The 27,689-nt window shown below is 38.7% G+C and overlaps 1 protein-coding gene across 2 annotated transcripts in view; it reads right to left on the bottom strand.

Moving 5' to 3' along the window:
- ap3b1a (adaptor related protein complex 3 subunit beta 1a) overlaps nt 1-27,689 on the bottom strand; it is a 309,270-nt gene that overhangs the window by 133,858 nt on the left and 147,723 nt on the right. For both annotated transcript variants that reach the window (XM_060835806.1, XM_060835815.1), the window contains exons 10-16: nt 27,116-27,170; nt 26,934-27,005; nt 25,095-25,157; nt 24,263-24,395; nt 7,500-7,609; nt 5,099-5,275; nt 1,988-2,174 (exon numbers count right to left, since the gene is read on the bottom strand). In XM_060835806.1, coding sequence (XP_060691789.1) covers nt 1,988-2,174; nt 5,099-5,275; nt 7,500-7,609; nt 24,263-24,395; nt 25,095-25,157; nt 26,934-27,005; nt 27,116-27,170 — 797 coding nt within the window. The remainder of the gene's footprint in view (nt 1-1,987; nt 2,175-5,098; nt 5,276-7,499; nt 7,610-24,262; nt 24,396-25,094; nt 25,158-26,933; nt 27,006-27,115; nt 27,171-27,689) is intronic.

Raw genomic sequence — 27,689 nt, 5'->3', positions numbered from 1 at the left:
TATTTTGTGGCACAATCCTGACACGGCTTAAACTCAGTGGTGCAACTCAGTGGGCTTTTTTTTGCCTTCAACTACCATTCTAATTTTTAAAATATCATTTCTGAAATTGCGTGTGGGTGTTAGTTACCATGACACACCCACTTACACAACTAAAATTCAAAAGGACAAGTCAGAAATAACACTCTGTTTATTGACACCTTAAGCAACTGAAATGAAAGTCTGTGGTTGCTGTGTTGTTTACAGAACATCAACAGGACAGTGGGTGTATTACTGCTCTACTTTAATGAGTCCTTTTATAGGAGTTCAAATGTTTCAGCTATTTATAATTTGAAATTGCATTTTAATTTGTCCATTAATTCAACTTTCAAGCATCCACTTAAATAATGCCTCCTAACCAACATAATACCACAATAAAATAGATTTTTACTTTGATCACTGGAAAGCCACAGCTATTCTCACTGGTACAACTCCTTCATTGGAAAATTGGGGTGTGATGTATTGCTTTTGAATTGGAGACAGCTAGAGCCAACATCACATTGCAACAAACTTCAGGTTGACATCTTAAGTTTCATAATTCAATGGTGGTGGGGGGAGAAGAGAGAAATGAGGAGATGGGCAAATGCAACCTGAATAATGAAAACAAAATGATAAGGAAATGGAGATATAATATCAGATTCACTAATTTCACATCCTGAGGATTTTGTTCAAGTTGCATAGAGCTCAGAATTAGGAGTCCCAGGTTCAAGTTCCACCCACTCCATAGGAACTCTGCACAGGTTAACTGAAAAATATCCAAAGTTGTATAATGGTTTAACTATTTCGCATCACAGCTCCACATGTTTTAAAATAAATCATTTTGAATCTAGAAGGCTCACAAAGAAGCGTAACAATGTTGTACCCTGGTGCCAAATAAAAAAAAGCAATGACTTGTTAAGCTATTCACCAGCCACAGAGGAATGTAGTAATTAATGAGATACTGAAAATAAATTCAAATCAAAAGCTCCCAGATAGAAGCGGACAAGGTAACAAACATGTAAAATTACATAAGGAAAAAAATTAAGACATCAGTATTCCTTCAAAGAGAGGATACATAACAGCTATAATTAGGTGTCAGATAGAGTGGTTTAAGAAACATCTCATTTTAAGTGAATTGGTAGAATCTGGAAACTGTTACATGGGCTACAGAGGTTTATTAACAAAACCACTTTTTTCATCTTGGCTTTCATGAGACGAGAACATAATCAGCACGGCCAGCAATTTTCTGTCCACCCCTAACTGCCCTTGAAAGGATTAAAAATGGCAGATAATCGTTAATTGCATTGCAGTTGGTCTGAAGTCACATGTTCGCCAGAACAGGCAAGGACAGAAGATTGCCTTCCCTGAAGAAAGGTCATTAGTGAACCAGATGAGTTTTCACAACGGATGACAGAATCAAGACTTGCTTTCAATTTGAATTTTAATAAAAAGGTTTTACTCGTGGAATTTAACTTCTTCCAACTGATATGGGTCTGCCTCCCACCATATCTCCAACCTTGGCCTCTGTCACCATCTCTCCATAGTAATAATCTTTAAATACCCCATGTGAAAGAACGCTTGACATTTACTTTTTCTTTATAAAAAAATAAGGTTCTTGCATCTCTGGCATCTGAATCCAGCATGTGATTTACCTTTAAGCATCTTGGTGGCTATGCTCTGGATCTCACTGTGGTAATTCTCACATTGCAACTGTTACGTATGCAAATAAATGGAAATCTGAATAAAATAGCTAATGTGAGACCTACACAAGAATATTAAATTGGCTTAATCATGCGGTCTACCACAGTCAAATAGCTGCCAGCAGTACTCAAGTGAAAACAGAAACCTTTCGTATTTCATTGTATAATCTATTCCAGAATACAGAGTTGGAAGGAGTCTCCCCACTACATTGGGGGTAACAATCCCATATACAAAACCTTAGTTTGAAATAAAATGATTTACTATGAAATACCTTTAAATGGAGATTCGAGGACTGGTGCTGGCTTTTGAACAAGGAATATTTTCTTGGCATACTTGCTTAAAGCACCGCTCTTCTCATTTGGAACAATCAGCTGCTTGATAAATCTTGTACGATCTCTAATGTCATAGTTCTGATCATACTTGGCTACATTTAATATGTACTGCATAAGCAATTTTGTCTGTTGGCAAAAAACAAGAAAATAATACACGTTATTTATGATTATTGATAACTCTGAATAAACATATTCAGAGTTGTAATAAAAATGAATGGTCATGACCAACGAATGTGGCTCCCTTGGGAATACGCATTCCAAAGGCAGCAAATGAAATTTTAGCTAAGACACATGTCCTCATCTGTGCTGAGTAGGTGAATGCTGAATCCTGAGAAGAAGCCAGGCGCTAGATTATTAAACCGCTGAAGTGGAAAGAAAGGCATCATTAAAAAATAATCATAAATGGCAAAGCTGGTGAAGAGTCTACGTGAGGATAATGAATGTAGAAATACAACTAAAAACATAGCACTCAAAACTTAATCTGAAAAATATGCAAGACATCAACATATCAGATGATATTAGGCTAGGCACATTTCTACCAAAGAGGTTAGCTTTATGATGCAACACTGCCCCAAAGCATGTGCAGTGCCCAGAGCTCGAATGCACTTAGCTGCTGCTCACTGAATTATGAACCATTAACTAAGCCATATGAATCAGTGAACTGTATTATTGCAAATTATTTGCAATGTATTTCGCCATTTCTATCCCACGATAACTAGCTGATGCCCTCTACAACCAAGATAAGTGACTCCAGTGTCACAGTTTCAGTCAATGATTACCAGTATATCAGATAGAAAATAGTCTTATCATTCCATTCAGATTTCATCCTCTAATACTATTGTTTGTAACTACAAACAGGTTTACCAACAAACCTATTAGATATATTCTTGGTTTATTGCTAAAACATGGCTTTAATAATCTATGGTGAGTGTTTTTTCCAAAGGATCTTTTGTCACTTATTTCTGGTGACAGCAAAGGGTTAACATGAATAAACAAAATACAGAAATGTCTAGATTTTGTCAAGATTTTCCAAGCAGACCCATTTACACTTACACTAATGATAGCAACTTTGATTGGAGTGGGTAAAATTCCAAATAAGCACTGCCAGATATGATTTCATAAAACAAGGTCTCCGTCATCCTCAATTTAAAATTACTAATGTACACGATTTGCTATCAATGACTCAAAGCACAGGGTATTAGCGTTGGGAATAAAATGCTTCCCTGTTAGGCTCAAATTAAACCATCTCAGATTAGGTTTATTTTTCACATTGGAGCCTCCGTCCCTCAATCCTAAGACCCCAGCATGCAAAACAAAAACAATGCAACAGTTTCCTGATCAATTCTAGTTTAATTAAAACTTGAAAGCAAGTGTCAATTGATGCTAATTCTGTTTTACTCAGGGACCTTATATCTACACAGCACTGTTTAACTTTTAGTACTTCAAACTTAAAAGTTATCATTTACAAATCATAATAGTAGGACGAGCTCATTATTCAATTATGGAGCAAGAATCCAGAGGAGATGGCAGCATTGGTTTAATGTCATTTGATTAGTAATCCAGAGGCTGAAGCTATTGTTCTGGGTTCAAATTTCACCAAGGCAGCTCAAGGAAATAAAATTCAAGTTCTAAGATCCGAAATTTAAAAGGATTGGGGGAATTTAATTGAAACTTAACAGGATACTGTGAAGCTCGGATAGAAGGGTCGTGGAGAGTAAGTTTCTGTGCATAGGAGAGACTAGGGCCTGACAGCACAGCCTCACAGTGAAGGGATGACCTTAAGACCTGAGATGAAGAGAATTTCTTTAGCCGGGAGGTGATGACTTTGTGGAAGCCAAGTCATTGAGTGTCTTTAAGACAGAAATAGATAGGGCCAAAATTAATAAGGGGATCAAGAGTTGCCAGGAGTAGACAGGAGAATTAAGTTGTGAAACATATCAGCCAGGTGCAGGAGCCAAACTGGTGGGCCAAGTGGCCTAACTCTATAAGGTCTTTTGAAAGATAATCTCATTAACTGTGATGATGAATCTTATTTGGTTCACTAATACCCTCTCAGGAGATGAAAATCTTCCATTCTTCCATCTGGCCAACAGATGACTCCAGACCCACAGGAAAAGTGGTTGCCACTTAACTGTCCATCGAGATAGCCAAGAAGGTCACTTAATTTAAGAGCAATAAATGCTGGCTTTGCCAGCAATGCCTACATCCCACAAAAGAACAAATTTTTAAAAAGTGTAATTTAAACATTTTTATTAGGAGGGGAATATTTCAGTAGCAAATATTTGGCGTAGTAAGTCGAAAACTGGTTGAACCTCTTCAGTTGCACGTATTTCTTAGTGCTTGATCAAAGAATCCAGTCTAAACAGATAATCTTGACATGAAAAAATTAATACCTGTGACAAGTGCCATAGTAGGTGACATGTACTAAAGAAACGGATCATCTTCCAAAATACTGATTTAGAATTACAAGCTCTAAATTCACAAAATATCCAAATACAGCAAACTGCTTGTTAAGCAATCTAAGGTTTATTTGCATTGCTTTATGCAAGTCATTCAGTAGTGAAACCTTTCCCTTTTGCTCTGTAGCTTGTGATTGGTCTTGTATCACATCACCACAAATGCCATGAGCTGAAACAATGGAAACAGAAAACAAAACCCCACCAATCAAGTCCATTCTCTTCACAGATTAAATGCAGTAATAGAATCTCAGCAATGTTTCAGGTATTTACATGTGCCCATTCAAAATCATATACTGAGTGTAAAATAATTGCAAAATCTCAAAGATGGAAAGCAATTGGTTGAAGAATCCCGCCTAGATCAAAAGTCTAATAATGCAATGCCTACCAGAGGCAAAAGAGATCAACTCAAACTTTACAATGAGTAATCATACAGTATGCTTTTGTTCCCTTTAGCTATGAATAACTTTTAAGCAAATGACAAATTAATAGAGAAAAGCATGTTCAAAATTTTAAAATATCCAACAAATGCCAAGGCAAAGCCTAAACTCTGGAAATGTCTGAAAATAAAGGCTAGTCTTACTGAGGTCTTACCTGTTTGGGATTTGTTAAACAGAGCTTAGCTCCCAGATTAAGAATTTGTAGTTTCACTATCTCCTCTTCAGTTGTAAAGCTCTTTGCCACTTTCCTCAGAACATCTGGTGCAATCTTTGGGACACGCTCACAGTACTCACCTATCAGCCAAAGGATGCTTGCTCGAGCCATGGGTACCTGGAGAAAGAAAAGAGGCAAGTTAAGTTTGCAAGCCATATTAATGACTAAATGTTTCACTAAAACATTTTTCAATTTGGTCAGCATTAAGTTTAAATAGGACACAGCAATACAGAACTTTTTTGATAAGGTTAGACGTAATAATTAACTTGGAAAATATTGAGTTATGATGTGTCATAAAAATCACAATTTTCAAAATGAGTGCGAAACAGCCATCAAAAAAAAATGTAACTGGAATAACATTTCCCACAAGAAATGTTCAAGTATAAAAAGAAAAACAGAATACCTTAAAATAAAAACAAGAACACAAGCCCAAAGGGCGTACACAGCATTAACTAATTTTAAGAACAATTCAGATACCAGATGACCTGGACCAAGGTTAAACAAAAATGAATGAACCATCTTGGCAGACTATCATCCATTTGTACCAGATGTGGTGACCCAAGAAGAAACTTGTGGGTATCTGATTATAGGAACAGTTGATTTTCTACCAGACTGAAAGCAAACATGTCATTTTTGAAATGAATATGGATTCTGATGGCCAGTATTTATAGAATTCCACAAATTTTGAGGGCTGATGTTTTAGTATTGTGTGTATAGGCGCACTCATACAAAATTCAAAGATACGTATACACGCGCACAAAAAAACTTGCAAAAAAAGCAAGTGCTGTATATTCACTTTTTAAGATAACACCAGGTTAGAAGGCACTAAGCTGTATATTTGAAAGCAGGAAGTCCCAAAGGGAAGGATTAAATGAGTGTTCAAAACTGTGGAGATAAATTTCAAATGTGGGGAAGTGGGGAAATCTGAAAAAGGTAAGTCAAAAAATATTTTATGAACCATAGACTATGAACCCAGAAATTTGGATATCAATGTACACAAATGACTATAAAACATGTCCAATGGAAACAGCATGAAGAACAGTAACAGCTTTGATTTCAAGTATAAAATGAGTTAAGTGGGCGGCACGGTGGCACAGTGGTTAGCACTGCTGCCTCACAGTGCCTGTAGACCCGGGTTCAATTCCCGACTCAGGCGACTGACTGTGTGGAGTTTGCACGTTCTCCCCGTGTCTGCGTGGGTTTCCTCCGGGTGCTCCGGTTTCCTCCCACAGTCACAAAGATGTGCGGGTCAGGTGAATTGGCCATGCTAAATTGCCCATAGTGTTAGGTAAGGGGTAAATGTAGGGGTATGGGTGGGTTGCGCTTCGGCGGGTCGGTGTGGACTTGTTGGGCCGAAGGGCCTGTTTCCACACTGTAAGTCTAAGTCTAAGTCTAAGAAAGATGAGAGAAACTCAAGTCTGCAAAGAGTTCATTGTGAAATATAAAATGTCAAATGATGTAACTGAGTCAAACTTGTGATTTAAATTATGCCGGGAAAATAGGACAAGGCATAAAACAATTTCCTTTGCAGATCAACTTTTAGATTATGAGTTGCGTTTTCATTATTCCTCACATTTATCTCTCATTTAACGATGGGAAGTATCTGTTAAGTGGGACAACACAGGAAAACTAATCACAGTATTATGAAATGTGATTGGGAGTTATAGTTGGAAAGTTAGAGTCCAGGATGTTATGTACAGATGATCCAAATGACTGACTGATGTTTTAAGTAAATACATAGAACAGGTTATACCACTCACTCGGGGCTAAGGTGAAGTGAATTAATTTAGTAGATCGTTTAATGTCATTAAAATGTCCTTGTCTTGTCGGCTGACATGTAAAAAAAAAACTTATCCTAAATCTTAGAACCAACATATTTCCTTCTGGTTTCTGATGTAATGTCTTGTCAGATTTTTCATTTATAATCAGTTAGAGTATCACAAAAGAATACAAACAAAAAATATCAAATTTCCAACATTTGCACTTGTTCATTTTATTTTCAATCTGCATTTGCTTCAAAGTCAACTAAACAATAGGATGAAAGGAATTAGGAACAAGAGATCCTCTCACCCTGTTACTCCACAAATCATATGTATTAAGCCAAAAATATAAAATCAATAAACCATGAATAAAATCTCAAACCCTAACACCACCAGGATACACTATACATCTGAATTAATAGCATATGTTACAGTACATTGAAAGTTGTTGAGATTATGATCAGGAAAGCATTTCAGATGTTTCACCAAGATGCACAAGTGGGACAATGCATTTGAATAGGCCCATGATAAAACATCAATTTTTTAGCAGCTTTAGCACTTAGGGTTTAATTTCTACTTACTGTAATATTCCCCAAAAGCTTGGCCATATGTTTGATGATTTCACTGTGCTGGGATGGTTGTGTCTGGAGTAGTTTCTTAATGACAACTACACTTTCTGCGACAACATTTTCTGAAAAATATGGAGTAATTTCTGACGTAAAACTCAGCTTTAATAAAATTAGCAACTTATTTACTACCACAGGACCTCCAGAGCTCCTCAATCCTTCACATTTTTGCTTAAATAGGTGAAATGCAATTGGGATAACAATATAACTGCAATTTCTAATTCAAAATGATAACATTTACTGCCACAATTTATTTCCCAACTATTTCTTGCAAACCTTAAATCTTCATACTTGAGATTTAATCGGAAGGAAAGTTATTTTGCTCAAGGCATGAGCAAGGTTGGTTTTTGTTTCTTCGATGTTTGCCGTGTCATGATGTGGGAGAACATTGGTATCTGAATGTCTGTTTAATTCTTGAACCACAATAAGTGAATAGTGCAGATTAATAATTTCATCAGTGAAAACAAAGGATTTGCAAAGCTTGACCTGCACCTTTGTACTTACTCTGCAACTAATATACAGCGTAATAAGTCCTCCAATCAATCACCTACCCATTGAAAAACTATGAGCTTTCATCCACAGGAGGTAGGTGTGGCTGACAGGCTAGCATTTATTGCCCATCCCAAGTCACCGTTGAGATGATGAGTGTTGGTGAGTTGCCTTCTTGAACCATTGTAGATAGATCCACAATGCCATTAGGGAGGGAGTTCAAGTGACACTGAAGGAACAGGCTATATTTCCAAGTCATGGAGACTTTCTTTGAGGGGAACTTGCAGATGGTGGTGTTTCCATTTATTTACTGCCCTTGTCCTTCTAGGTGGTGGTGGTGGTGGTGGTGTGTTTGGAACATGCTGTCAAAGGAGTGTTAGCGAATTCCTGAATTGCATCTTGTACACACTGCCGCTATTGAGTGACAGCGGTATGGAATGTGAATGTTTATGGATATGGCACCAATCTTTATTCGTGAGTTTTATTAGTTTATTATTTAATTAGTGAGTGGTACCACCCCTGAGAAAAACTGGAAATGACATCACCTTAGGGAATAATGTCACCACAGAAAATCACACCGCAAACTCTAGCAAACAAAAATAGAAAGCAGGCTACACCATCAGTGCTTCATTCAGAGGCTCACTGAAGATGTTACCTAGTACAGTGACGAAACATCTGAAAACAAACTCAGAGCAAATCTAAATTTAGGGTTCTTTATCCTTGATGCTGTCAAATATGACAGCTGTTCGAGGTGCAGACATCCAGGCAAGTCAAGGATACATCTGACTAGAGCCTGGTCAATGGTTTTCGGGAAACATGTGGCAAATTACATACAGCATGACTCCTAGTCTCTGACGTGTCCTTGGGACAACAGTATGAACAGCACAGGGCATAAAAAGGAGTAATGTAAGCCATTTGATTCACTGGCCATGGATCTGCCATTCAATGAAATCATGGCTGATCTGATGATCCTTAACTCCACTTTCCTGCCTTTTCCCATAATCCTTAATTATTAGAAATCTACCTCAACCTCGTTTATACTTAAAGACCCAGCCTCAATAACCCTCTGCAATAAAGAATTCCACAAACTGACTATCTTCTGAGAAAAAAAACTACAATTTTGACAAAGTTTCTGTTCATTCTTCTAAACTCCAATAAGTACACGCCCAATCAATTCACTTCTACTCCATACCTGGAGTCAAACTAGCAAACCTTCTCTTGTCTGCCTCCGATGCCAGTATATCTTTTCTTAGAGAAAGGGACCAAAACTTCCTGCCAATCTTACAGTTCCCCACATTATTTTTCATCTGTCAAGTTTTTGTGCACTCAGTGATCTACATACATTTACTGATGTTGCCATCCTCACTACTTGCCTTCCCACCTATTTTGTCATCCAAAAACTTGGCAGTAGTACATTCACTTTCCTCATCCAAGTCATCAATGTACATTGTGAACAAATGTGGTCCCAGCACGGACCCCTTTGACACTCCACTGATTAAAGATTGCCGTCCTGAAAATCCTGTATTTTCAACTCTGTACCCCCTATTAGTTAGCCATTAACCTAACCATACTAAAAATACTATGTTCAGCATCTTAAACATCTATTTTTGATACCTTACCAAATGCCTTTTTAGAAATCCAAATACAACAACTGGTTCACCTTTATTTATTTTGCTCATTACCTCCTCAAAGAACTGTAATTCGTCAGACATTATTTCCCATTCATGAAACCATGCTGACTCGGCTTAGTTTTATTACGTATTTCTAAACATTCTGCTACTGCACATTTTGTAACAAGTTCTAACATTTCCCAATGACAGATGTTACATCAACAGGTAGAGAGTTGCTTTTTTTTTGTCTGCTCTTTTGAATAAGGGAAGACACTACCAGTACATACATTTGAATTAATAGAGCACGACAGGAAGATCAGGGTACCAAGTTGAGGAGAACCTATTGGCACAGAAGTTTTAACTAAGCTTGGTTAGTGTATGACTAGTGAGGGTCATGCGTCCCAACAAGCATTTCAAGTGATGGTGAAGGTGTTCAGACACGATCAGAGTCTCCAGGAAGGTGAACATAGATAATTAAAGTTAACATTTGTCAAAAATGCAGCTTGTGATTTTTGTGGTGGCCATTTCAGTGTCTTGTATAGGGAGTCATGGGAAAGAAGGTTAGGGTTTGGAGGCAATATGCTCAACAACTTGATTAAAGAAATATTTACTCAAACAAGGAAACAATAAATTTATCATGAATCATCAAATGATTAACTGTTGGTATCACTCAGTTTATGGAGTATGACAGTTCTATTCCAAGCCCTTGAAATAAGAGCAGGGAAGTCTTACTGCAACAGCACCAAGTTGCTTGTGAGACCCCATCTAGAGGACAGACAGACGCTTGGTCTCTCTGTTAAAGAAAGGATATTATTCCATTGAAGGCAGTCCAGTGAAGGGTCACTGGGATGGTCACTGGTGTGGAAGGATTGTACTATGGCTAAACAGGTTGGGATGGTACTCATTGGAATTCAGAAGAATGTGGAGTGATCTAATTGAAATGTATCAGATTATGGAACTTGTCAGACGAAATGCTGAGGGATGTTTCCCATTGAAAGAGTCTAGAACCAGAGGGTATAGTCTTAGATTTAAGACTGAAATGAGGAGGAATTTCTTCTGAGTGTGTTGAGGAATCCTTGTCACAGCGAAGTGTGGGGGTGGAGTCCTTGCATATACTTAAAGTTGAGAGAGATAGATCCTTAAGCAGTAGGGGAATCAAGGGCTACAGAGAAAATGCAGGAAACATAGAACATAGAACGAAGAACAATACAGCACAGAACAGGCCCTTCGGCCCACAATGTTGTGCCGAACATTTGTCCTAGCTTCAGCACCTATCCATGTACCTATCCAATTGCCGCTTAAAGGTCGCCAATGATTCTGACTCTGCCACTCCCACAGGCAGCGCATTCCATGTCCCCACCACTCTCGGGGTAAAGAACCTACCCCTGACATACCCTTATATCTTCCACCCTTCACCTTAAATTTATGTACCCTCTGTTGCACCTGGGGAAAAAGTCTCTGACTGTCTACTCTATCTATTCCCCTGATCATCTTATAAACCTCTATCAAGTCACCCCTCATCCTTCGCCGTACCGATGAGAAAAGGCCTAGCGCTCTCAACCTATCCTCGTACTACCTATTCTCCATTCCAGGCAACATCCTAGTAAATCTCCTTTGCATCCGCTCCAAAGCTTCCACATCTTTCCGAAAATGAGGCAACCAGAACTGAAAACAGTACTCCAAATGTGGCCTGATCAAGGTCCTGTAGAGCTGCAACATCACCTCACGACTCTTGAATTCAATCCCTCTGCTAAAGTGGATACAAGGAGCGTCAGATCAGCCATCAGAATGAGCAGGCTTGAGGGGTCAAACAGCCTACTCCATTTCTATTGCATATGGTCTTATCTAGTCCATTAAGTCTGCAGTAGCTCCTTTGAGGAATAATGAATGATTCTCATTTCCTCCTCTTGAAGCATGTCTCTACATTTTCCTTTCCCCTTATTTGTCTCTTTTTTACTAGTGAATTTGCATCTACCATAGAAAATTCAAAGGTTGGGAGAAGATTTGTAGCTCGGGTGCTCGTTGTTGTGGTTCTGTTCGCCAAGCTGGGAGTTTTTGTTGCAAACGTTTCGTCCCCTTTCTAGGTGACATCCTCAGTGCTTGGGAGCCTCCTGTGAAGCGCTTCTGTCATGTTTCCTTCGGTATTTATAGTGGCTTGTCTCTGCCTCTTCTGGTTGTCAGTTGCTGTCCGCTGCAGTGGCCGGTATATTGAGTCCAGGTCGATGTGTTTGTTGATGGCATGGCACTCATCCACAGATTCTATCAACAAACACATTGACTTGGACCCAATATACCAGCCACTGCAGCGGACAGCAACTGACAACCGGAAGAGGCAGAGACAAGCCACTATAAATGCCGGAGGAAACATGACAGAAGCACTTCACAGGAGGCTCCCAAGCACTGAGGATGTCACCTAGAAAGGGGACGAAACGTTTGCAACAAAAACTCCCAGCTCGGCAAAAAGAACCACAACCACCATAGAAAATCTCCCAAACTATTTACCTGGGAATAAAAAAAATTATGTAAGCCTTCTTGAGAGCGCTAACACAGATTTGAAGACTTGTCCAAACAAAATGTGAAGGAAACTTATAAAGGGACAGAAATGAAAACCAAAAATGGGTTTTGGAAGCTTTACCTTTAAAAATGAAGAAAGCCACAACAACTACAGAGGGTGGTGGTGGTGGGTTGCTTTTCAGACTGGAGGCCTGTGACTAATGTGCCACAAGGATCGGTGCTGGGTTTACTAGTTTTCATCATTTATATAAATGAGTTGGATGTGAACGTAGGAGATATAGTTAGTAAGCTTGCAAATGACACCACAACTGGAGGTGCAGTGGACAGCAAAGGTTACCTCAGAGTACAATGGAATCTTGATCAGATAGGCCAATGGGCGGAGTGGCACATGGAGCTTAATTTAGATAAATGAGGGGTTCTGCATTTTGGAAAAGCAAGTCAGAACAGAACTTATACATTTGATGGTAAGGTCCTAGGGGGTGTTGCTGAACAAAGAGACCTTGGAGTTCAGGTTCATAGCTCCTTGAAAGTGGAGTTGCAGGTAGATAGGATTGTGAAGGCGGTGTTAGGTATGCTTTCCTTTATTGGTCAGAGTATGGAGTACAGGAGTTGGTAGGTCATGTCGCAGCTGCACAGGACATTGGTTAGGCCACTGTTGGAATATTGCATGCAATTCTGGTCTCCTTCCTATCGGAAAGATGTTATGAAACTTGAAAGGGATCAGAAAAGATGTGCAAGGATGTTGCAAGGATTGGAGAGCTTGAGCTATAGGGAGAGGCTGAGTAGGCTATTTTCCCTGGAGCGTTGGAGACTGAGGGGTGACCTTACAGGAGTTTGAAAAATCATAAGGGGCATGGATAGGATAAGTAGACAAGGTATTTTCCCTGGGGTGGGGAAGTCCAGAACTAGAGGGCATAGGTTCAGGGTCAGAGGGGAAAGATACAGAAAGGATCTAACGGGCAACTTTTTCATGCATAGGTTGGCGTGTGTGGGGAATGGGCTGCCAGAGGAAGTGGAGGAGGCTGGGTACAACTACAGCATTTAAAAGGCATCTGGATGGGTATATGAATAAGAAGAGTTTAGACGGATATGGGCCCAGTGTTGGCAAATAGGACTAGATTAGGTTAAGATATCTGGTCAGCATGGATGAGTTGGACCAAAGGCTATGTTCTGTGCTGTACATCTCTAACGCTAACTGATATTTATATGGTGCCTCTAATGTAACGAAATGTTGCAGGCCCTTCACAGAAAAAGCTTTCCAAAATAAAATGACACTAATCCACATATGGAACCATTAGTAGGCCAAAAGATTAGTGAAAAATATAAATTTTAAAAGGTGGTGTGTTACGGTAAGAAAGGGTGAGGGGGCATACAGGCATAGGGAGAACATTCCAGCTGAGGGGCTAGGCACATGAAGGTGCAGCTAGCATGGTCACAGAGTCTCAGAATTGTTATGTTGCAGAAAACCCTTGTTTGGCCCACGTGTGCACTGTCATTTAGCATTTCAAATATTATCCTTTCGTCTTTTCCCCCACAACCCTGTTTCTATTTAAATCATCATCCAATGTCTCCAAAATACATTTAACTGCATTCACCACAACGGATTCCAGATCTTAACTACTTGTGGCATGAAATTGATTTTTCGTCACCTCGCATCGGTTTCTTTTGCAAAACTATAAGATCTGGTTCTCAGTTCCAAAGGGGAGCGGTTTCATCCTATCCACTCCACTTAGAACCTTTACAATTTTCAGAATTTCTATCAAATCGTCTTTTAGCTTTCTCCACTCCATGGATAAACAGTCCCAACTTCACCAATATTTCCTCAAATATATGCTGTGGGGTCTGGATTCACATGAATTGCATATCAGATACATATTGACCTGTCTGGGTTGTGAGAAATGGAGGAACACGACACCTCAGGGAATGGTGATTCTGCTGATAACTGAGCAATAGCCAGAAAACATAGTGTTTCTCCTCCTGTAAAATAATCTGTGGAGAAACTGGGAAGAGTTCCAGAGTGTGCAGGACAATGAGGAACAAGATCTCAGTTCAGGCTTCCGTGGAGGATGGATGTTTCAGGAGGCTGCTGCAGCAAAGGTGGTGTAGTCTGCTTCTCGTGGCCATTGAAGCAATGTCCTGACTGGGGAGTGGTGATCTGCTTCAGCATGTTGAGTCCCTTCTGGGATTCCTTGAGCTGGCTTCTGCAGCGTCTTCCAGACCACGATTTAAATGATCTGAGATTCTGCTTCTTCGATATTGGCTTCCTGCAACAGTGGAGAACGTGGTTCCTGTTTTTTCCTCAACCTTGGTAACCCATGAGCCGTGAAATGAACAAAGATAGATTTTGTCTTTATTTGCTTAATATACATATGCTATTATTAATATAGGTGGCAGAGTATGGCAACTTAAATACTTTGTGTATTTTTTATTAAAAATATAAGCGACAATGAACTATTCTAAACATCACCCTCCTTAGTTTAGAATTCTAAATTTTGTATCATGGAAATTGTCTTGTGTATTAAAGATCTAAATCTTTTTTTAAACTTGAAGAAAACCATGGGACCCATTCTCAACCCCCAGAAACTCCACTAGAAACCTTCCAGACTGAAAAGCATTCATTAACCATTACCCAGTATCCTATCCCTCAGCCAACTGTATCTGTGTTACTGCTGTGCTTATTATTCCATGGCTGAAAACTTTTGTCAACTCTTCTGTAGCACAAATGAATGAAATGCATTTCTTAAATCCATGTACACAATATCAATGCCTGCCCCTTATCAACTGCTACCTCTTCGGAAAACTCCAGCCAGATAATTTGGTATGATTTTCCCTTTAAAAAGTCCACGATGACCTTTGTAAATCAATTCATCATCTTCCATGTGACAATGCATTAAACCTACTTTTTAATGTCCTGAACTCCCAGAGATGCACCTTGAGATCTCACTGGCCTTCTTGCCTAACTGATAGATACCATCATGGACCTGGGCAATTGTCTGTTCACCATCTCCCAACAATGCCCTGTTACCTCTTTGTGACTCCTTGACCCTAGAAAAGCAATGTATCTTTCTGAAGTCATGATTCTGGTAGCAGAAATGCATGGCTGTTCCATTAAAGAAACTCCTCTCAGTACTGCTCTTCCACTCTTTTTCCCCCACTTTTGTATATCTGAGTTACATGTGGTGCAACTGCCTTGGCTCAGACTGCATTCTTCTGAGGAACCATCGCCCTTACCAGTCTGCAAAGCAGAAACCGGTTTCATGAGTAAGATAATCTACATGGAGACCTCTGCATTTACCCATCTGGTGTTACACTGCAGCAACCATACTAAAATCTTGAACCTAATTAACCAACCAACTACTCTGCAAGTCTATCTCATTTCTCCTGCCTTACATGATCTTATCATACTTGAATTCTTTGTATTGTAAATACCAGTTAAAAGCTAAAGGTTTTCTTTTAGAAAATTCTGACAACTTATCATTCACCAAACTCATGACTTGAAATCTACATACACTACTCAGTTAAGATATGGATAGAGATCTGGTAGATATCAAATTTATCAAGGTTACAATGAGGGATGCCAGTCAGAAGTCTATGGAATATTCAAGACCAATGGCAAGGAATGCAGGCATGAGAGCTTCAGCAGCAAATGACCCAAGAAAGGAGCAAAGCCAAGCAATGTAAGGGAGATGAAAATACATGGTTTCAGTGACACTACATTAAGTTGGAACTTCATCTTAAGATCAAATATGACAAATGTAAGACTATTAGAAGACAAAGGCTTTTTTGATGATTTTGGAACTGGAGTTCGTAGAAATCTTGGAACAATTTTTAAACAAAGGTACTACACTTGATGTTGGTGAACAAGTTTCCAGTATTAGTTTCAGCCTGCTCCCAAAGTCTCCAGCATCACAGATGCCATCCTCAGTCAATTCGATTCACCCCATGACATCCAGTGCCTCCAACCATTTCTTAATGACAAAGGCCTTGGGACCTGACAACATGCCAGCAATATATCTGTAGACTTGTTCTCGATAAACTGTTACACACTGAGCCATGCTGTTCCAGTACAGCTACAACACTGGCAACAATGTGGAAAACTGCCCAGTTGTGTCCTGTACACAAAAAAGGACAGATCCAACCTAGCCATATACTGCCCCCATGTACTCTCTATTGTCAGGAAAGCGAAAGAACATATCAACAGCACTATCAGCAAAAAAACCGTGCTCACTGGTGCCCTTTGAGTTCTGCCAGGGCCACTCAGCTCCTGACCAAATTGCAGCCTTGTTTCAACCAGCAGCCTTGGACAAAAGGGTTGAATTCCAGCAGTGAGGTGAGGCAAGTTTAGAGTGACTACCCTTGACATCAAGGCTGCACTTGATGCAGTATCCAAACCCAAAGCTTGTGTCAATCGAAGCCGGGGGAAAACACTCCACTGGTCAGTCATATCTGGCACAAAGGAAGATGGCTGTAACTGCCCAGGAGATCTTTGCGGGAGCTCCTCAGGATGGTGTCCTAGGGCCAACTGTCTTCAAATATTTCATCAACGATCTGCCTCCACAAGGTTTGAATTGGGATTACTTGCCAATGATTGCACATTTTGCAATAGTTGAAACTTCAGATACTGAAGCAGTCCATTCAAGACAACAAGATGTGTACAACACCCAAAGTTTAAGCTAAAAAGTGCCAATTAACATCTGCACCGCAGAAATACTCGGCATCGAGCTTCACTAAGAAAGAATCTAAATCTCCCATTGACATGTAATTTTAAGCCCCCGTTATCAACATCCCAGAGGTTGTCACCTTCCTCCACCACCAGTGCTTAGTGGTAGTGGTAGAACCCATCCACAGGATGGACCACAGAAATCCACCAAAGATCTATAAGCAACTCTTTTCAAAACCACAACCACTTCTATCTAGAAAGGACTGGGGCAGTAAATACATGGGAACACCACCACCTGCAAGTTCCCCTCCAAGTCAGTCTCCATCCTGACTTATAAATACATGGAAGTTCCTTCACTGTCACTTGGTCAAAATCCTGGAATTCCTCCTCAGGGCTTTGTGGGTCAACCCACAGCAGGTGGACTGCAGTGGCTCAAAGAGGTAACTCCCCACCACCTTCAGGGCAATTAAGGATGGGCAATAAATGCTAGCCCAGTCAGCAATACCCACTTCCCATGAAAGAACAAGAAATAAATTCTACTTAGGAGTACCTTCAAATACTCATCAGTTGTCTAGTTAAATACAGTTGCATTAAATCAAAAAGCTCATGACAATACAGAGGGCTGAGCAGTTTGTTTCACAGGTACTTGTACCATTGAACCAATTCACAACAATGTATAAATGAGGAGGAGGAAAATGCAATAGTGAGGAAGGCTATTAGCTTTGAAGTATGTAAAGATTAGAAACACTAACAGTTTTCTCATCTTCAGTTCCTATCATTAAGGGGAAGCAAGGGCCTAGTGGCATTAATCCACTACGACTATTAATCCAGACACCCAATTAATATACAGGGGACTCAGGTTCAAATCCTGCTGTGGCAAATGGGTGAATTTGAATTCAATAACAAATCTCAAATTAAGAATCTAATGATGACCATGAAACTGTTGTCAATTGTCGGAATAATTAATATGATTCACTCATGTCATTTCAGAGAGAAAACTGCTGTCCTGACCTGGTCTGACCTACAAAGGATTCCAGACCCACAATGAAGTGGTCGACTCTGAACTGTTCTGGGGAATGAGGATTGGATAATAAATGTTGCCCGGCTAGTGATGCCCACATCTCATGAATGAATTTAAAAATGCATGAGCAGAAGCATAGTGAGAAACAGAGTTAGCATTTAGAATTAGCTACTTCACTCTCCACTTTGTCCAAAAGAAACTTAATTCTGCTTGTATTTCAGATTTCTGACACCGGAGTATTTTGCTTTTATTGTATGAACAGAATGTCACAGTAATACCTGCAAATTCCCCTCGAAGTCTCACATCCTGCCTTATGCTTCTAGTTAAGAGTTAATACCCTGCAAATCCGTACTTAACACCATTTTGATGGCATCACAGACTGTGTAGTTTAAACATTAAACTTATACTACTCCCATAGAAAGCAATGTGACAATAAACAAATAATCTGTTCTTGCAATATTAATTGAGGGTTAAATATTGCCAAATCACCAGGGGTATCTTCCCTGCTGTGCCATGTCATCTCTTACATCCTCTTAAGAGGATCTGAAAACTGGCAGCTCCAACAGGACAGTACTCTTTTAGTACTGCACTGGAGTGTCAGCTTTGAAGTTTGTACTAAAGTCCTGGAGTGGAACATGAATCCATAATCTGCCTCAGCTCAACATGATTGATATGACTGACAGGGAGAAAGGGGAGTTGTTCTTAAGTAAACAATTGACAAAAAGTGATTTTAACACTTACGCCTATTGCGAGAAGAATGTCAAAATCAAAAATGCTGAAGTACTTGTGAGGTCACTTGCTTTGTGGATCCAGTAACACAGTGGTTATGCTACTAGACCAATGATCCAGAAGCCTGGAGTAAAGACTGGAGACTGGCTTGAATTCCACAACCTGATCCAGGAATTTAAATCCAATTTAATAAATCTGTTGTAAAAAAAGCTAGTAATGAAGAATAGGAAATGACCAGGATGTTGCAAAAAAAACACCCTTGTGGTTTATGAATGTCATGTTGGAAAGATTGCTATCCTTACCCCGCCAGGCTTCAGAGATATTCCAGACCACACCAACTTTGTCGATTCTTAATTACCCTCTGAAATGGCCTAACAAGCTACTCAAATGCATCCAAGTTGATAGCTCATGACCAACTTCTCCAAGATAAGACAGACCAAACAATAGTCACTGATCTTAGGATCTGGTCATACATGAATGAAAAGGCTTATCAAATGTCCCAATTTTTATTCACCAGCTTAATGCTGTTAAATATGGAAAGTGAATTTCAGTTTAACTTTTTTGGACCACCTACACCTATTTTCAGGCTACAGATTTCCTTCCAGGCAAATGGTAACATGAAATGTGGTAAATGCCTAACCAATACTCAGCTGAGCAAGGAACATTTCATGATATAAATCATATGGGAAGTTCCTAATTTATCGCAAAAGCAACACTCAAATCACACAAATGCTGACAATATGTTTAAATTCCTACAGTATACCACCCCTATAATTTCAATTAGGGCACGGAGATTGAAAAGTAGCAGTGTTTAGCTGTAGCCTTCATAAAATAGTAGGATGTCATTAAAAAGCACTAATATCACTTTCCAGTAGTGGAATATTGTCTATTCAACCCAGCAGATTTTCTTAGTGACCTTCATAAGCTGAAAAAAATCACTACCACTAGGGATTGGTATGAAGCCTAGAAAAGACTGAAGTATTCGGGAATATCTAACGGTTTAATTAAGCTTTAGATTAATCCCCAAGACTTGCCTTTGTGATGCAGTCCAAGGAGCAAATGACAAAACTACCCTAGTTTAGTTATTTTGCTGCAGGACTGAATGGTCTCTAATTTTCTGCTCCATCAGACCTGCATTTAAAACAATACATATGGTATAAATAAGGATAATGTCATTTTTGGGGTCAGATGTTTTACAAGCTATGCATATATATTTGTTTGAATAATTTTATGCTATCCTTCACTATGCTTTTATATTTTCCTGTAATGCCTGCCATTTCTCAATTAAAAAGGAAATGAAAGCTACCTACTCCCACAGCTCAGGCGGTTTGATCTCCACTGCAAAGGCAAAGATATTTGTGCAATAGACTAGTTTTTCAATCCACCCTTCTGAGAAAATTCCTTAATACCCTGCTCTAAAAAGACACCTACATCGTCAGGGGACATTTTACACATGCTCCTTTTACACATTCAAAATTCCACAAAGCTGCTAGGTTGGCAGGTTACATACTGGAATAGCAACACATGGAAAATGAGATAAATTAAGATTAAGTGAGGGCAAGGCGTGGCTGAGATTCATTTCCAGGTAGCTTTCTAAGCACTCCTACAATATCCATCCCTTTCATATGCACTGAGAAAAAATACTGGTTACTCCATGTGTTCTTTTCCTAAGTGCCTCCAAAATCCAATTCCAGTTTATCTGAGAGAGAAATAGTCTCTATCATGAAGACAAATTTCTCACGATCACAATGTGACATGAGAAGACATTTTTGTTAAATCAGTTGGTTGTGAAGTAATTTGAAGGAAAACAAAAATGATAACCATCTTAACACACCTTTGTTAGAGATGAGTTTTAATAAATTATGCTGAATAAATCACTGATTCTGATATGATGTTTAAAAAAAAATGAAGAATCAGAAATATGTTCCTATAGATAGGTCATCTCAATTTAAGTTAAAAATATCAACACCAGGTTATAGTCCAACAGGTTTATTTGGAAGTACAAGCTTTTGGAGTGCTGCTCCTTTGTCAGGTAGCTAGTGGAGCAGGATCACTGGACACAATTTATAATAAAAGATGAAAGTGCCATACAAATGATGCAATGTATTAGACAAAACTAGACTGCTGTTAAGTCTTTAATTACTTAGAATGGGTTGTAGGTTTCAATTCACTAATATGTAAATCCCAGAGCTTCTTTCAAGTCACATTACCAAAATAATGTAAGGATGTGACATTTTTAAAATTTCTACTTTGGCAATAGAAGCAGTCTGACTCAAGGTTGGAATACAGACAGAATCTAACCTCACACCTTTAATGCACTGCTTGAGCTGAGAAGTCACTTTTTAAAGAAAAAATATAAAACCTTATCTCAGGACTGCAATTTGATAGTAGTTCTGGGATTTACATATTAATGAATCAAAACCTGCACCCCCATTCTAAGTGATTAAAGACTGTACAACAATTGAACAGATTTGTTCAATACATCGGATCAGTTGTATGACACTTTGATCTTTTACTATAACTTGTGTCCTATGATCCTACCCCATTAGCTACGTGACGAAAGAGCAGCGCTAAGAAAGCTTGGACTTTGAAATAAACCTGTTGGATTGTAACCCAGTATTGCGATTTTTAACTTTGTCCATCCTAGTCCAACACTGGCACCTACATCACATTTAAAAGGCACCAGTTTTAATTGGCAGCCTCATAATAATCTGGGACACTAAGTTGTTTTCGGTAGATCAAACACTCAGTCACATTTTGCAGTTCAGCATCGGAACATTGGAGATTGTCTGGTCACTATGCATTCCAAAGGGGGAAGCAGCTTGTTTAATTGTCAGATCTGTTAGCAAACAGGTAGGTCAGAGTCAGTGGAAAAATAAACTAATCAAGATTTTGATCCATGGACAATTGGTGGTCAATTGCAAAAAGAATTACCAAGGGCAAAACGGATTGGGGTCTACTCAGAAGGAATGTACGGATGATAGCAAACTAAGGATAACAACTAATTCTTTGAGAGACTGAAGAAAACTGCAAAGCTCTATTGCTATCAGCTTAAAGGTGGAAGATGAATACATTATGAGGAGAGTTGGTGCACCGCAGTACAAAAATATTAATTATAATCTGAATTAAGGAATTAACAGCAATCTAGGTTTGTTCAATATATTGCATCAGTTGTATAGCACTTTGGTTTTTTACTATAAATTGTGTTCTCTGATCCTGCCCCAAATTGGATGAGTAGAGATATTTGGTGTTGTACTTTCTCAAGCCATTCAAAACAACTCAACGGGATAATCCTGTTCTGAAAGCTAACCAACTTCTATACTTTATATAAAGAGTTTAGAATACATATGTAGTAATAACAGGTCTACATAAAGCATCAGGGAAAATATAAAGCTTTAATCAGGGTACAACACCATCGAGGAGGACACGTAATCAAAGGAAGACTTATTGAGCTTTGAGTTAGTAAACAAGAGTCATATGTCAGGGGCATTTAAAATTCTGAATGAATGGGGCAAGAGGCAAATTATTTTCAAGTATTGGGGGAATGGGGATCACGAACAAGAGAACATAAGGTATTTAGAACAGTTAGGAGAAAACATGTCTTTACAGAATTGTAAAGTTGTAGAACTCACATCCAAGGTTAGAAGCTATGGCAGAAATGCTCTCCATATTCAAGATCATATTGCACAGATGGGAGGAGGTAAATACATCAGAAGGAAACCAGGACATCAACAGTAACTAATATTGTCAACTGAACTTGCCTTTACATATATCCCTGTGCGAGCTCAGGATGTCCAAGAGTTTTAGAGCCAGTTGAGCACTTTTCCCACATGCAGTCAGCAAGAGTTAGGAAACAAAAGTGAATTTTCAAATATGGCCCCATCAACAGCAATGAAATAAATGACAAGGTAACCTCTTTTAGCTGCATTTGGCAATGTATGAAGATTGGGAATGCACTAGTGAAAAACTCTACGGCTCTCTTCAAATCATGACATTGGATTATTGAATGACCGTCTTTGTTTAACTTCTCCTCTGAATTTTAGCATCTCTAGGAGTACAGTACTCCCTTAATATTGCACTGAGTTGTTCATTTAGAAAATGCAATTCAGACTTTAGTGTGGACTTCAACTCAACACCACCGGAGATGATACAACCACTGAGACAAGACAGTAAAACTTGTTCACAAAGTGAGTATCAAAAACATAATTTGGAGGTGCCAATGTTGGACTGGGGTGTACAAAGTTAAAAATCATTTTATCCATCAGGTCTATTTGGAAGCACTAGCTTTCAGAGTGCTGCCCCTTCATCAGATGGTTGTGGAGTGCAAGTTTGCACTCCACACCACCTGAAGGAGCAGTGCTCCAAAAGATAGTGTTTCCAAATAAAACTTGGACTATAACCTGGTGTTGTGTGATTTTTAACATAATCAAAAGCAGATTGACTGGACTGCAAGATCTTATTCAGGTTTTATAACATACATATTTTTATGAAATCTCAGTCTCATGCATAGAAAAGCTAAACAAATACAGCATTATGTAGCCTACCAGATGGTTTAATATTGGTGTGATTTTTGTTAAAAGTAGGCAAAAGCATCTCTGAGAATGTGAAAGTTTATTAATTCTGGTGAAGCAGCAATTTACCTGCACTCCCCTCAATCCAGTCTAATGCATTCACTATTCACAATGTGGTCTTCTCTCCCCTGAAGAGAGGAAGCACAGACTGGGCACCATCACACAGGACACCTACATTCTATCCGCAAAAATGACCCTGAGCTTCCGGTTAGCTGCCATTTCAACACGTTTCCTGGCCAACATGGTCTTGGGGCTGCTACAGTGCTCCAGTGAAGCTCAGCACAAGTTGGAAGAATAGCACCTCATTTTCTGCTTGGGAACTCCTCAACTTTCTGGACTCAATATTGTGCACAATAGATTTTCGGGCCTAAGGACTTCTCTGATGTCCTTATCCCAACCTTCACACACCAGGCCATGTCATCACACGGGCTGCTAACACACACATCTCATTGTCAGCCACTAATGGTCCATGCTAGCAACTACTCATTCTCTTAGGTTGACCTTTACCCAATTCTTTGTGTGCCCAACTGTTATCTCTCTCTAGGCTTCAATCTTTTTTTTAAATCATTTAGTCCTTCCCCCACCTCCTCCCCCTTCTTTAGCAATATAACAATTTCCTAGCTACAATCAATGCCGAAGAAGGATCACCAGACACAAAATGGTAACTCCACTTTTTCTCCACAGATGCTGTCAGATCTGCTGAGTTTTTCCAGCAATTTTTGGTGTTGTCAATAATTCACACATCTCATTCAAAGGTTTATTAGGATGCTTTTCTCTTTTAAAGCAATTCATCAATCATGGAGATTAGATTCGATTAGAGATTTAAACCCTAAGAATAATGCGGACATGCTGGAGAGTTAAAGTAAACTCCTGATCACAAGGAATGCATTTCAGCATATGGGAGTCACCAGTTGCTCTAAGCTAGCTAATGTTGCCTTCCAATGAAAAAAATTGGACTTAGTACAGTTTCACAGTTCGATTTTGCTGGACAATAAATTTTTCCGAAAAAATGGTCCAGCTCATTAATTTCAATTAAAAAGCTTTTGTCCTAAAAGTTGGAGTTAATTCAAATGAATGAGTTTTTTAAAAAATCAACTGTAAGTGTGCAATAAATAATGTTTTACCATCTCTGTTAGACAGCAGGTACACCAACCCATTAAGACACGTATCTGTAACTTCAGAAATATTGGTGGCACATCTTCCAATTGCCTGAATTGTGGCTGCAGCAAATTGCTTGTCCTGACTTTTCACATAGGTCTGAGCATGAAGAGAAATAGGAAAAGAAAAATCAAATTACTTGGATTGATGTGCACCCCTATACACCCTTTGGCCCTGCAAAAAAAGTATGTTACCAAGAAAGTGTAGTTTCTTTTTTTAAAGCATCCTGTTCGATTATTTACTTCATATTCTAATTAAAATGCTGTAACTTAGCAATGTGCTAAACAAATATATGAAATGCATTTTTAAAAATACCTTTAAGTTGAGTAACTGATTAAAGCAACAGAGATGCATTGACACATTGCCACCAAGTGGCAGGATGGAGTGTCACATTTATAATTTCCTGTTCTCAGGTAATCTCTGGATGCAATCAATCTAACCCTACCCACTTCATGTCTGGATTATGGATCTATTCAACTTTTGTAAACCATTTCCTAGCCATTTCAAGAGCAGCAGCAGCAGAATCCTGAAAACAGATCACTTGTTCTGTCATTCAGTGAAGAATGGCACATGCATCAATGAGATACAACCTAACATAACAGAAAATACATAATTATAATTAACTACTTTACCTGAAAGTGTCAGAAGACTGCGCAGTTAGGAATTCAAGCAAGTTATATAGATGGCAAGCATTTTATATGTTGCATTTAGAATCCATATCCTGAATAAGCATTAAAAATTAGGTGAAAAGAATCACGTGGATCGGTCAAATCAGGCAGTAACTGTGACTGGACCCACCTGAAATTCTCGTAGCACTATCGGGATGTTGGTTTCGCTGGTCAGGTTTGTTAGAATTTCAAGCTGTACAGAACAACAACATATCTTCATCTCTCAAGGAATAATAAAAACTGTGGCCATGCATTGATACAAATATAGGAGAGCAAATTTCACAAATATTCTGTTAAGTTACAAACAAAAAACAAATTATTGAACATTTATTGCATTTCTGTAAACTAGTCACTTTCTTAGGAGATGAAGTGCCAGGAGGAGAGAGAAAATGGTGATTAACGGAGTCCTGAACTGAACTGGACTGCACTGGGTCACTGCTGTTCAGAATGTAGGTAAATAGTTAAACAAAGGACTAGTACAAAATTTGCTCATACCACTAATCTGATGGCAGGCAACAAATATAAAAGGAGATAAATAATGTTAAAAACACTACGGCTCAGGTTTTGCAAGATAGATTTTTAAAAAACTAGTTTAGTTCACATTTCAATGGGTGGGGCGGGGGGGGAAGAGAGAAGAGAAGAAAAAGTGTCTATATAATATCATAAGCACAATTATCAAAGAAAAATAAATTGGATAAAATTGCTCAATGTAAAGCTTTACCAATAAAACTTAGAATAAAACTTCAAAGGCAAATGATTTTGAGTTTTAATATTTTAAGCAGACTTTTGCCTGAAGTCCCAGTAAAGAATATAAAAAGCCGTTTTAGGACTACTTGCAAAAATATTGTAGCGTTGTCATAAAAATGAGAATGTGTGAATATTCAGGTATTTTGCATATGTAGATTTGGGAACTTTTCCAAAAATCCCTTCAGGAAATAAGGCAGGTTAGAATCCAAAGTAACAATCGCAAACTTGCTGCTCAATTAACTTTCCCATTTTCACGTGTTTTTCAGTAAATTTAAAGCAATTGAGATTTTGTTTGGTAATGGTAACTGGACTTATAATCCAGAACCCTCCATGTCCAAGAGAAATGGGCAGGAATCATAATATGGCAGATGAAATGTGAATTCAAAAAAAAATCTGTAAATAAAAACTAAACTGATGGTGATCATATGCCTATTGTTATTTGTTGTAAAAACACATCTGGCTCACCAGCATGCTAGTCTCTTTCCTAGTCTGGTTTACAGGTGACTCCAAACCCACAACAATATTGTTGATTCTTAACTACTTCTTGGCAATTAGGAGTAGGCAATAAACAGTGGCTTACCCAGCGAAACCCACACCCTAAACATTAATTTTTAAAAAGCAGCAGCTGTTGTTCAAGTCTGTTGCAACAGTTTTTCTTCTAATTCATTTGCAATTTTAAATGCTCTCATGGACAAAGAACTGGTAAACTACTCAGTTGGTTCCATCCAGAAAGGAATTTTAAATACTCTTGGCAACTTGTCAAATGTGTGGCATGAAGACCATAAGAAATGGGGCAGAAGGAGGCCATTCAGCTGCTCAATAGCAAAGGGTTTGGTAAATGTATACTTGATAGAAAAACCTGAATGCATCCAAAAATATAAAATCAACCCCTGACCCAAAATAAATTCAGTGCAAATAAAAAAAGCTTTTGTTTTCAGATCAACTTAAGCAAATTCACCTTAGATTACAGTTTACTTCACTTGTGATACTACAAATAGTGCAGATTTTTTTCCCAACTGCTTGATTTTTACATATAACATTGCATTACACATGTCAAATAGTTGGACTTCACCAGCAAGACTGACTTACAACTCAAAACAGAAAACTTCTTGAATGTTTCTTCCCAGTTGTTCTAAATTGACTAGGTCTGTTGTACATAGTAACTATATTCTAAGTGTATATTTTAAGCAATAGCAGAGAAGGGTCAAAAATTATACCATACCTTCAAAATTTTTATCTGTGTTGGATCAGTGGATCGAATGTAAAAGCTTTTCAGATATGGTTCAAACATCCCCTGTGGAAAAAGATAATTTGTCCAGTTTCAAATGTCTTTAAGAACAAAGGAAAAATCTAAACTACTGATAACTGACAACTTGGCAGATATCAAAACCACTGTAAACATACCTTATTTCGTATAGTCATTGTTGCAATGTTCTGCAGCACAACGTATTGCACTTCCCTGCATATTAAAAAGAAAAGGTCAGCATCAACAACAGGAATCACTCTATAGTCAACAGAACTTTCAGGTAATTGTGAGTAGATGCTTTGAATAAGCCCGGAGAGGGAGGAAAGGTATTTCTTGCTCGATGCTTCACTCACTTCCTAATTACAAAGGCAGGTTCTTTACCTTCACTTCTTGTATCTTAGGTGGTGACTTGTACATTGCAGTAGCCCCATTCATTTTAAGTAGAGAAATGCAACTTCAGGCTGGCCCAGATCTTGATCCATCCAACTCTAAAGTTATCAGCATTGGCTGAGGATCCTTTTAATTAAATCATGGATGCAAGCACTGCAGATGAGGCCAACATTTATTGTTCAACCTGAATTACTTTCAAACAAACAGGTGGTAGGGAGTCATCATCTTGAACGAGAGGTCCACCTAGTAGTTGCACACACCCAGCAGTTAGGAAGGGAATTCCAAGTGTATGACACAGTGAAAGAATAGCAGGATATTATCAAGTTAGAATGGCATGTGATT

This window comes from Hemiscyllium ocellatum, chromosome 2, assembly GCF_020745735.1.
Source record: "Hemiscyllium ocellatum isolate sHemOce1 chromosome 2, sHemOce1.pat.X.cur, whole genome shotgun sequence".
NCBI classification, from domain to species: Eukaryota; Metazoa; Chordata; class Chondrichthyes; order Orectolobiformes; family Hemiscylliidae; genus Hemiscyllium; species Hemiscyllium ocellatum.
The sequence above is the reverse complement of the archived record's forward strand: the minus strand, read 5'-3'. Positions and strand labels throughout refer to the sequence as shown.